The sequence below is a fragment of the Prionailurus bengalensis genome, chromosome D2 (assembly GCF_016509475.1).
Source record: "Prionailurus bengalensis isolate Pbe53 chromosome D2, Fcat_Pben_1.1_paternal_pri, whole genome shotgun sequence".
NCBI lineage: Eukaryota > Metazoa > Chordata > Mammalia > Carnivora > Felidae > Prionailurus > Prionailurus bengalensis.
Genome location: NC_057351.1, coordinates 82,683,555 through 82,695,307, shown reverse-complemented (window position 1 = coordinate 82,695,307; position 11,753 = coordinate 82,683,555). Strand labels below are relative to the sequence as shown.

The following is an 11,753-nucleotide window of genomic DNA, read 5'->3' as shown; positions in this document are numbered from 1 at the left end:
TGTAGTTATGGGTGCTGAAATGTTAATTTCATGTAATTCTCACGTGTCGTGTCACATTGGTTTGTGTGTGTGTGTTCTTTTTTAACCAATGGGGGAAAAAACCACTCCTAGCCCATGGGCCGCACAAAAGCAGGTGGTGAGCCAGATATGATAAATAACTTAGAATTTCCTGCAGTTTGTAATGTTTTTGTTCCTTCCCTCCTATATGGAAGCTATAGATCATATCTCTATTCATTTAGTGATTTCCCTTAATTTAAAAAATCATATCTACTATATTATATTTTATAGTAAAGACACGTTGGTCATATTTTAATTTTTTTTTCAAAGAGCATGCCTACTGGCTTGTGTCTCTCACAATGAAGTCCGAAGGTTGGTCACGTTTCTGTCCTGTGCCTGATCTTTCACGGGAATGGGACACAAGGGATTCAGTTCTCAGGAGCCGAGCTTGAGGACCACAGACACTGAAATTCTCAGCCACCTCCGTCTGTTACAGGAAAGGCAAGTGGAGATGACGGGAAGACCACGGACTGTGGAGTCAGACACGCGTGGCTTTCAACCTTGGCCTCCCGCCCCACCCCCTGTGGGCAAGACCCTGAGCCTCTCCCAGCCTTAGATTTTTCGTTTGTAGAGCTGAGTTAACAATACCTCCCCTGCATATGAGCCTTCAGGAGACACGTGTCCATGATGCTCCTACTGATGGAGCTCTTGGCAGCACCACCATGAACTTCACCCGAGCCCCCGTCATTGCATCTAAGCTGGTTTGTTCCGACTGCAGGGCTCCGTGGTCTTGAATTCCAGAGCCCGGCACTACACTTTTGCTCTCCCATAGAGATTTCACTCAGTCTGTTGTGTGGAAGCATTTACGAAGCATTTGATTTGGTCACCTCTAAACCGAACGTCTCTGTTTCCCACTGGCCACAGGACTGTCTGGTTTTCGGTGAAAGGCTGGTCCAGAGGTGGTGAACTGAGTGTGCCGTCCCAGCGAAGGCTCGTCACTCACGCTCGCGTACGTGGACAGTCCTTTGGACTCAGGACGCCCCATTAGGCCATCAAGGGCGCTTTGAGGTTGCTGTATGAATGAGCCCGTGTGAAACCTGAGCCCAAGAGTGGGGTCCCTCCTGAGAGGTCAGAGGAATGTGGTAACATCCATCTTACTTAGTTACCTGAAAACGTATGACTTTTTCCTGTCATAAATCTCATTTTAATTTTGTGCCTGCAATAAACTCATAAATAGTGCGATGTGTACCAACAGACTTACGCTCTGAAATCTTGGAAATGAAAAAATATTCCTGGCACTGATGAAAAAGAAATCTGGTTAATAAAGAAGTGTCATCGATGTGGACTTCTTGTGTTTCTTGCGTATCTTCCATTCGTTACGGATACCAACTGGGGCACTGCAGAAAAATTTTAAGGCAGTAGTAAATGACCGAAAAAAATTAAATAAATAAAAGGTTAGGAGCAATAAATCTCTTAAGAATCACATAAAGAAGGTTAAAAGGTGCAAACTTCCAGAGATAAAATAAGTTATGGGGATGTAACATACAGCATGGGGGCTATAGTTAATAATACTGTATTGCCCATTTGAAAGGTGCTGAGAGGGGAGATCTTAAAAGTTCTCATCACAAGAGAAAAACGTTTGTAATTATGTGAAGTGATGGATGGTAACCAGACTTAACGTGATCACTTCAAAATACACCCAAATAGGGGATCATTATGTTGTACACCTGAAACGGATACAGTTATACGTCCGTTATATGCCCAAAAAGGAATTTTATAACAAATGATCACTTAAAAGCTTTTCCTTCCTTCCTTTTTTAAAATAACTTCTTTCTTATGCTGTGCTGTTTAATGCGACCGATGGTTTTTAATGTTCTCCAATTAAAATATATGATGTGATTTATTCTTTTTAGCAGGAATTTAACAATTTAAAAAACTCAAAAAAGGCAATGTAATAAAGCAACAGAACTGTCCTGTTCCACTCAGGATGACAAAGACAAAAACGAAACAAACAAACAAACAAACAAATACAGCATAAAGAATTAAGCACCATACTTCTCAAGAACCCTGAAACAGAAACCTTCCATTAAAGTATTAATTCTACTCACTCCCGAAGTTCATCTCCCCCTACGCCGACCTGCCCTCAGGCTTCCCGGAGTAAAGAGGACCTGGCAAGGTGAGGTCCAGTCAAAGGGAGCAGGTTGTTTGGGTCAGGTGCAGAAGTTAATGTTCGCCCCAGGCAGAGCCGAACTGCTGGTGCGTGCACACTTGCGGGCCGGCCACAGTGATGGATTGCTGGAACCGATTAAGGGCCAGGAGGCAGGCAGACCTCTGCACACTTCTAGAAGTAGGTAGTGAAAAGTATCTGTTGCACACACATTCTTTACCTCTCCCCATCTTTCAGTCTTGTTAAGCCCAGACCCTGTGGACGGAACCCAGAAGCATCACGCGATTCCCGCCCTCCAATTCTCCCTTCCACCTTGGACAAGGAGACTTAGCTCTGGGGGGAGCAGAGGTGAAAGGGAAGGGCGGCCTGGAAAATGCCTGGGCATCACTGGCCAATATGGAAGCGGCTCTCCGATAAAAGACTGAGTGGTTAACCTCTGATCAAGGTGTGGCCACCAAGTGTCAGCTCTATTCTCTGGAACATCATCTGTGTCATGATCCAAGAGGGAAGCTCATGCAGACTCACCAAACCTTATCGGCATCATACAATCTCTGAACTCTCCTACCCCCCGGCCCCCACCTCCACGCCTTCTCGGCACATAGCCCTGCAGCACAGCTCACCCTGCATGATGGCAGGTGTCCCCAGGGCACTGTCTCAGTCATCTTTGTATCTGGAGGGTCCAGAAGAAGGCCTGACCCTATGTAGGGAGGAATCAGGCCCATCATAGGGGATGGGGGTTGGGAGGAGTCTATGATGGGATGGAGAATGCATGGAAAGCTTCGGGGACACCTACACTCACATACTCACTCATTCATTCATTCAAATGCTACCACTTGGGTGCATATACTGGGGATGTTACTGTGAAATAAAGCGGCCTGGCTGCTCCCCACATAGACCACAATCTGCGGGTGTGTGGAGTAACCTCTCCACGGGCTGTAGGAGCAGAGCAGGGCTGGAAGAGACCCCAGGGAAAGATTCCTGAAAAATGAGATCTCTCTGGAGCCTGAATGATGAAATGAGGAGGCAGAGAAGTCAGGGGAGGAGGGGCGGTAGCTTCCTGCTTGACACCCCTCAGTGTGATCTATAGCCTCTGGGAAATAAGTCACTTAATAGGTCAGAGCCCCAATTTCCATATCAAGAAAATGGGGATAATCACATTTGCCTCACCGGGTGGCTGTAAAGGCTTCATGAGATCATGTCCGTTTAGCAGCTAACAAACTCATTGTCCCCTTGACGTCCAACCGATGTCTGATGGACGGATGGGTGGTTCTTGCGGGTTACAGAAAGCCTCAATGACCCAGCAGTTCAATATGCTCTATATTAAGGCAGGGATACAAATCTGATTTCTTTAAATGAAAATCCAATTTAATATACTATTCATTTACCCTCTGTGAGCTGAGTGAAACCAAAAATATTTCACATTCTTTGTGTTCAGCTACTGATGATAGCTGATCAGAGAAATAAGTCAGCCTATGGTAGGTGCCAGGCCACTTGCCTTGAATAATGTTGTTTAGAAAATTGTATATTAGATTAAAAGAGAAAGTGTTCCCCAAATTTCAACTGATGGATGCAGGGATGCATGAAAGGAACTCGTACCCAGGAGCCCTGAGGAAGGGCCAGCTCTGGTCACCACAGCTGCTGCCTTCTGTCACTATCAGACGACAGATCTTCTAGTAAGAGCACGGGTTTTATGATGAGGTTCCTAAAAGATGCTGCAGAGAAGGGAGCAAACGGGACTGGTTCCAGCCTGGGACAGGGCTCAACTCCTGGCCTCCAACACCATCAAGTTATGCAACAGAAATCAGGCAAACGCACCCCGAGTTAAGAGTGTGGAAAACACGGTGAAGTGTATTTAACTGAGATTGTGTGTTCACAAATGAGACGGCTGATTGACTTGATGATAAAGTCATCGTCTTGAGGCCAAATAACCAAGACCCAGGCTGTAATTGCTCCTTCACCTCTGTCTCGCCTTCTAGGAGATTCTGTGAGGGCAGCACAGAACCCGGGCTATTCACTGAAGGGACTAATACAAAGCCCGGTACATATTTGGCACCCGAAAAGATTTATTGAAATAATTGCACTTTATTAGGATGTGGAACTTGGCCCCTGTTGCATTCTGTGACGTTTGCACGTGTTCGTCTCCGTCTGAACTCAAACCCTGGATGCAGACTTGATATCCTCACAGTATCAGTCGAAAATACTAGGCCTTTGTGTACCAAGGCTAGGTACTGTCTTCTATGGCTTTTTGCTGGAGAACCGTAGCCAAAGGGTGACAGTGTGGCGGGGGTGTGTGCGCAGATGTGTGCAGATGAAGGGGCATTTCTGCATGTGGGCCGTGGGAAGATGGTATGCCTGTCAAGAGTCTTTTTAGCTCTCATTAGATGAGCTTCTAGAGACCAGTTGGCCCACTGACTCCGTTTTTCTAGCAGCAAAAATGGCCATCAACTTCCATTTCCTGCTTCACTGAAGAGTTATAATAATTACTGTCATGTTATTTCCCTGAATGAAAAATGCCACTTGACTGCAGTGGGTACACTTAGGAAATTAAAGATTGAAAGTGGAACATTTATTCCCCAGGGCAGCGCTGCTAACGTGCAAAATTTTTGTCCATCACATATGAACATACTCCATATTTAATCAATATGTGAAATGTAAACCCGTATCTTGAAATCCACACTTTTTAATTGTTTTCCTTTTTAACGTTTATTTATTTTTGAGACAGACAGACAGACAGACAGACAGAGTGCAAGCGGGGGAGGGGCAGAGGGAGAGGGAGACACAGAATCCGAAGCAGGCTCCAGGCTCCGAGCTGTCGGCGCAGAACCCGACGCGGGGCTCGAACTCACGGACCGCGAGATCATGACCTGAGCCGAAGTCGGATGTTCAACCACATGAACCACCCCGGCACCCGGTCAAACTTTTTTTGTTAATTCTAAGTTTCCTGCAAACTCGGAGTCTCTGGTGGGGTTAGTTGGGAACCTTAGTAGAACTCTTCTAATGTAAAAAACAGCATGTACAACATTCAAGGTACATATACTGGTGTTTGTTTTTAGCATCTTAGTTTATTAAAATAGGCTTGAGCTAAAATTCTCCAATTTATAAGGTAAGGATTTTCTTTCTCTTTTCTGGTCTTCTTTAAGTCTGTTACATTTGGGGAGTGTTTCTCCCAAAGAGATCTGGCCTCGGTGCTGCTGACCTTCTTACAGCCCGTGGCCAGATGTCCTGCGATGCTGAGACCTTAGCAAGTCTGTGTCTGCCACCAGGAAGGCTCAGGGAGACGTGACCCCGGGTCCAAATTCACCCCAACTCTTGGTTTGTCATATCCATGTCCCCAGTCTCTGGCCTGTCTCCCTCCCTCTTCCTCTCCATCCCCCCCCTCACACACACACACACACACACACACACACACACACACCATTGTTCATCAGGACCCCACTGCCAGTCAGCTCCAAGGAACTAACACAAGTGCAGCCCTCCCTCCCAGCACCAGCAGTGGCCCAGCAGCATCCAGGGGCCAGCTGGATTCTGAATTCAGTCTGCCAGCCCGGAGGGGGGCGGTGTCCGGCTCACTAATCTGCTACCCTCCTCCCAAGGTAACTCCTCTCTCCCTGTTCTCCTCCAACCACCTGGGCTCAGGGAAAGGGGGTGCACCTGCCAAGCACCCACAGTGCCTGGAGGTGCCGGAATGATTGGCGCCCCAGGCCAAGTTTGGTACGAGGCCAAAAGTTCTCCTCCCAGTGGCTGTAGGCTCCCAAGAGAACCCTCCGGGTAAATAGCAAGTGGGAGAGTGGGCTCACTTATACATGGGAGGCTGTCCCTTCCCTCTGCATGCAGGGGGCAGCTTGGGCCCAAACTGGGGGATAAGGAGCAAGAGTGAGCCGGTGGGAGTGGGGTGGGGAGTAAACTGGAGCCCATCCTGTGCCTCTGGGGTGCTAGGCACTGCTCCTGCGGTCCCCTGAGGCTCCCGGTCCCAGGACAGGGTCGGTGAGGGCCAGGCACCATCAGGGAAAGGGGCTGGAGTTCCCTGGCCGCCTGCAGCTCTCTCCCCTGCCATCACCCACAGCTGCAGCCACTAGAAAAGTCCCTCCTACCCGCATCCCAGTCGGGATTCCCTTCCCCTGGCTGCCACAGTGCTGGTGACGGTGAAGAGAAGCTACCTGGCCCCACGGGGCCCTGCGACCCCCCCTGCCCGCTTCCCTGAAAGGAGGGAAGGCCCTGCGCCGCCAGGTGGACCAGGCTGGGCCGGAGGAGGAGGAGGTGGGCCTTGGGTAGAACGCGGGCCACCCTCCCGCAAGCACCTAGAAGGCTCTTTGGAGCGGGCCAGGCTCCCCTCCTAAAAGCTGGAGCCCAGCGCCAGCCTGTCGCCCCTTTAAGGCGGATGCCAGAGAGCACAGGATCGAGGTCCAGAGCAGCTGGAAGAACAGGGGGAGCAGGGAGCGGCCCATTTGCCCCATCTGAACGGTCGCGGGGTGAGGGTGAGGCAGGACAGCGGGGCCACCGGGGCCACCGGGGCGGGGGGAGGGGGGGATGACGCGCGCTTGCCTCGGTCTGTTCTCGGCGGCTCCGGGGGCTCTGCGCTCGCTCTGGGGCGCTGACTCTGCGGCGCCAAGCAGGCGGGAACCGGGCTTGAGCTCTGCACGTCCGCACAGCACTGGGGACGTCCCGGCCCCCCTCACACTTCGGTCCCCTCCCGACGGTAGACGAAGGGGTCCACGCGGAAGGCGGGGGCCGCGGTCTGACGTCCGGCACCGAAGCCGGGTGCGGGGCCTGGGGCCCGAGGCCCGTGGGCGGCGACCGTCGTCGGTCTCCCGACTGAGAAGTCCCCCGCCAGGCCCGCGGGGAAGGTACCGAGGCCGCCAGCCAGGGCGCCCATGGCCGAGGCGAAACCGGACAGGCAGGTGGCCGCCTCGGGCGCGGGCAGGGACGGCGGGGCCTGCAGGTCCGGGGAGGCGGCGCCCAGGGGCTCCAGCTCCGGCGCCGTGGCTCCTCCGGGGCTCCCGGCTCCCGAGGCTGCGGCGGCGCTCACCTCTCCTCTCCTCTTCCTCTTCCGTCGGAAGTTGCCGTTGTCGAACATCTTCTCGCAGTTTGGGTCCAGGGTCCAGTAATTGCCTTTACCTGCGCAAGAAGAGAGGGCTCAGCTCGGAAAAATACGGGGTTTGGGGGACCATGGTGTGCGCTTGAGGAATGGAGGTCAACTTCAAAAAGACCCCCCCACACCGGTCCCTCCATCATCCCCCCCCCCCCGACGGCCTCCACAGTCCGACTGGGAAGAACCTGGACATCCCAGAAAGGCCTGGGAAGGGCGACAACCAAGAAATACGGAGCCCCTCTAAGTTCAAGGCCAGGGAGAAGACATGGGGATCAGAGCCACCTGGACGGGGGCTGTCGCTCCTCCAGTGGAGTCCGGAGCGCTTCCCGGATTGGCATGCCATTTGTCTTTCCAGTTCTTGGGGTACGCACGCTCTTCCCCATCTCACAGCAAAGGACACCGGAGCCCAGAGGACTAACTCCAAGGCTGGCCCAGCTGACCGGCTTTCCGGGTGCTTCCTTCGCGGGAGCGCACAGAGCTTTCAAGACGCACGGAGCAGTAGACCCGAAGCCAGGGTCTGCGGGTTCCGGGGTCGTCTAGGAGGCTGCCCTCCTCCCCTTCCTCCCGCCTCAGTTCCCCTAGCTGTGCGGTGCGGGAGGGACTGGGTTGCCCCCAGCCACCGGGCCTAAGTGCCAGCGGCCGGGCGGCCGGCATCCGCGGAGTCCTGGACGGGACGATGGGGCGCGCCTTTTTTTTTTTTTTTTTTTACCTGGGTCGTCCTCCTCGCGGGGCACCTTCTTGAAGCAGTCGTTGAGCGACAGGTTGTGGCGGATGGAGTTCTGCCAGCCTGCCTTGCTGCGCTTGTAGAAGGGGAAGTTGCCGGCCACGTACTGGTAGATCTGGCTGAGCGTCAGCTTCCGCAGCGGCGCGCTCTGGATGGCCATGGCGATGAGCGCCGAGTACGAGTAGGGCGGCCGCACCAGCCTCAGCAGCTCCTGCTGGCCCGCGAGGCTCAGCCACGCGAGGTCTGCGCCCGCCAGGCCGCCCGGGGCGCCGAGGAGCGGGCCGGGGGCCGCGTAGGGGGGCGCGGGCCGGGGGCCGGCGGTGTAGGGCGCGGGGCTGAGAGCCGACGCGTTCAGCCACGGGCACTGGGCCCCGGCTCCCGCGCCCAGATCGGCGCGCGCGTAGGCCGCGGGGTGCGCGGTGGCCCCGGCCTGGCTGTGCGGGACGGGACACGCACCCGAGCCGTCGCGGTACGAGGCCATGTCCGGCCGTTCCCGGGCCTGGCCGGGAAGCTCGGCGCCGAAGCTCATGGGCGCCCCATCCAGCTTGGCTGCCCGCCGCTCCCCGGTGCGGCCCGCGGGGCCCCGCCCTCCGCCCTCCGCCCTTTAAATGCCGTCGAGGAGGGGGGGGGGGCAGTCCCGGGTGAGTGTGCGTGGCGGGCCCCCTCCCTTCCCCCGACAGACAGCGTCGGAAGAGTGGCACCCCCGGGCGGTCCCCGCCCCGGGGTCAGCTTTCAGCCCCTCCCTGGTCCTGACGCGACTTAGTAGCACCCGATCCCCGGACCAGAGTCCCCAGGGATCTCACCTATCCCCGCCTCATCTGGCCTCTAGGTCCCCTCAATCCCGGTTGCCCTGGCCCCTTGCCAGCCCCCACGTCTCTCGCAGGCCCCCAGTCGAACGCGGGGCATCCTTGATCGACCACGGGGCACCCTGTCCCTGCAGAATCTCCTCATCCAGGCCCCTGTGTCGTTGGGGCCACAGGGAGCAGAGGGCCGCTGTGCTGGGCCAGGAGTCTTGATGGAGCCCACGGATGTCTAGGGGCTGGGACCACGAGGAAAGTCACCGCGGTGAAAGACGCGAGGGCCCAAGGCCAGGGTTGGCTGGGCCAGGACAGTGGCACTGGAGTCCTACGGAGTCCCCGCGCGAAAAACGCGGGGAGGCGAACCAGACCGGGGTAAGAGTTGAAACGCTGGAAGATCCGGATGCCCCAGCTGCCTAGGAAGTCCCCCCCCCCCCCGCCGCCGCCCCCGCCGCTTGTTCCCGCAAGTGGCCTCGGGCACAGACAGGGTGAGTGGTTAGCAAAACCCTCCACTGGCTTCCTTGGGACTCGGAAAAGACGGGGACGTCTGTGTGCGCCCAACATCACAAACCCGTTCAGTTCCCTCTGCACCCTTAAACTCGCCAGTCTCCCCGGCTGAGTCTGCCCCAACTCCGGCTCCTCCCGGCTCCCCGTGCTGCCTGGCTCCCGGCCTCCCAGTTCCCCACTAGCTCTCCGGGCTCCCCGGAGGCCTCCGGGACTCGAGTTCCACTCCTTGCTGGCGCTTGGAGAAGCGAACGTTCCCGTCCGGTGATCAAGGTTCCGGCAGAGTAGGTGGGCCCCGTCGCCAGGAAATTCGGCACCTGCCCTGTTAGAGCCCATCATTGAGATGAGTTCCATCCCGGGTCTGTGGATCATCAAAGCAGATACACTGAAATTCATTTAACAGACCAAAGTTTCAATCCCACCGCCTGTCTCCTTTCCTTTTTTTGGTGGTGGGGAGGGGGAGCAGGGGGGGAGGGCAGGGGATTGGGGCTGAGGATGGATGGAGGAAAAGATTTGGACTTTGGAATTAAGGGTCCCAGTTTGAGTCCGCCATTTACGGTCGGTGTGGCCTTAGGCCTCAAGTTGTAATTGCAAATTTTATGTAAAACAACCAATTCACGTAAGGTTTTAACAAAGGGCAGAAGAGAGAGTCCCTCTATTGCCACAGAGGCCTCTCCACTTAAAAGTAACTGCCCTTTAAGTGATGGGTGACCTAAAGGCGGTTCAAGGGGTTGTTAAGGCTTCTAGAAGGTAGAAGCCGGGGACTCTGGTCTCTCAACCAGTGACAGGGAAGAAGCTGGGGCTGGTTCACTGAGGTGGGCTCCTTAGCCAGTATGTACTCGCCTGCCCTTCTCCGCCTTCCCCAAAGATTTCTAACTGTTGTTAAAGGAGTACAGGTTGTGGGGGTCCACGGCCCCCTCATAGCTGCAGGGACAGCTGAGGGGGGATGGCTGTAACTCAGGATGGAAAACACCACCTGCTTTTCTTGTTTCCATCAAAAACAGCAGCCAGGGGCGCCTGGGTGGCGCAGTCGGTTAAGCGTCCGACTTCAGCCAGGTCACGATCTCGCGGTCTGGGAGTTCGAGCCCCACGTCAGGCTCTGGGCTGATGGCTCGGAGCCTGGAGCCTGTTTCCGATTCTGTGTCTCCCTCTCTCTCTGCCCCTCCCCCGTTCATGCTCTGTCTCTCTCTGTCCCAAAAATAAATAAACGTTGAAAAAAAAAAAAAAAAACAGCAGCCAGAGGGGCGCCTGGGTGGCTAGGTCCGTGGAGCGAGCGTCCGACTTCGGCTCAGGTCCATGGGTTCGAGCCCCGAATCGGGCTCTGTGCTGACAGCTCAGAGCCTGGAGCCTGCTTTGAATTCTGTGTCTCCCTCTCTCTGCCCCTCCCCTCAGGCTCTGTCTCTCTCTCTCTCTCTCACTGTGTGAAAAATAAATAAACTAAAAACAAAAACAAAAACAAAAAACAGCAGCCAGAACCATCTGCCTCTAAGCTTAGCGTTTTTCAGTACGTCCTCCCAATTTTAAACCTGGACTGCTCTCCATAGATGCGGCAAGCTTCAGCTTAAAGAAAAAAGAAGTCTTTCCATCAGCGAATATCTTCTAAAGTGCGACTCAGATGTGTTCACCATGGAGCAAACTGGGTCTCAGCGCACACACACCCTTCCTGCCCTCCTTAACAACACTTAGTTGGCTGAGAGTCTAAGCAGGTTTCCACACCTGACATTTTGCAATGGCTATCGGTTAGGAGACAGCTTTCCAGAAACCGTGTGTCATGAGGCTGGGGCATCCCAGAGGCCACACAGCTCGGTCTTGACCCAAACTATGGGGGTAATGGAGAAAGAGCGTCCGGATCAGAACCGCAACCGTGTGGGGGTACAGCCTGCATCCAGGGGACCTATGGTCAGTCCTTCCCTTTAGATGTTTAGCTTCTGTAGAAGAGTCTGGAAGCTTCTACTCAGAGGGGGGAGGGAGGGAGGGAAGGGGGAAAGGGAGGGATTGGATTGGCCAAGGCTCTGAATGTAGAAGACATTTATCTTGGTGGAGGCTTGTGATTTGGGAGGAAGCATTAATTTTATCGCAGTTAACTGCATTACTGTGATAATAAAATCGGAGATACTGAATTTTAAAGAACATCGTGGCTCATCTCTTACAATGAAAAGGAATAAAAAAAAAGATGATAGCTCTTTCCAAATCCCCTTTAATTTTAATAGCCTCTGTTTCTGTTAATATTGTAATTCTTTAACGCTTGTGAGTTTCAGGACTTCTAAGGAGATCAGATGAACCTTCATGTAATTTCTCTCAATTTCGCTTTAGAAAAATCATTGCAATGTGTACAGGAATGCCCCCATTTTAATCACTGTTCTTTGCTTTCTGAGCCCAATGTTACTTTCCATCTCTATTGACTGTAATAGTTTCCGCATCTTTCGACAGATTGGCCTCATAAAATGAGTATCAGTAGATAGAATACAGTCATTT

At 53.9% G+C, this 11,753-nt stretch overlaps 1 protein-coding gene across 1 annotated transcript; it reads right to left on the bottom strand.

Moving 5' to 3' along the window:
- Positions 1-5,601: 5,601 nt before the first annotated feature.
- Positions 5,602-8,458, bottom strand: FOXI2 (forkhead box I2). Its single transcript, XM_043598179.1, has 2 exons — positions 7,963-8,458; positions 5,602-7,279 (listed from the first exon to the last, which is right to left on the bottom strand). The coding sequence occupies exons 1-2, from the start codon at positions 8,456-8,458 to the stop codon at positions 6,837-6,839; spliced, it is 939 nt and encodes a 312-aa protein (XP_043454114.1). The 3' UTR covers positions 5,602-6,836.
- Positions 8,459-11,753: the final 3,295 nt, after the last annotated feature.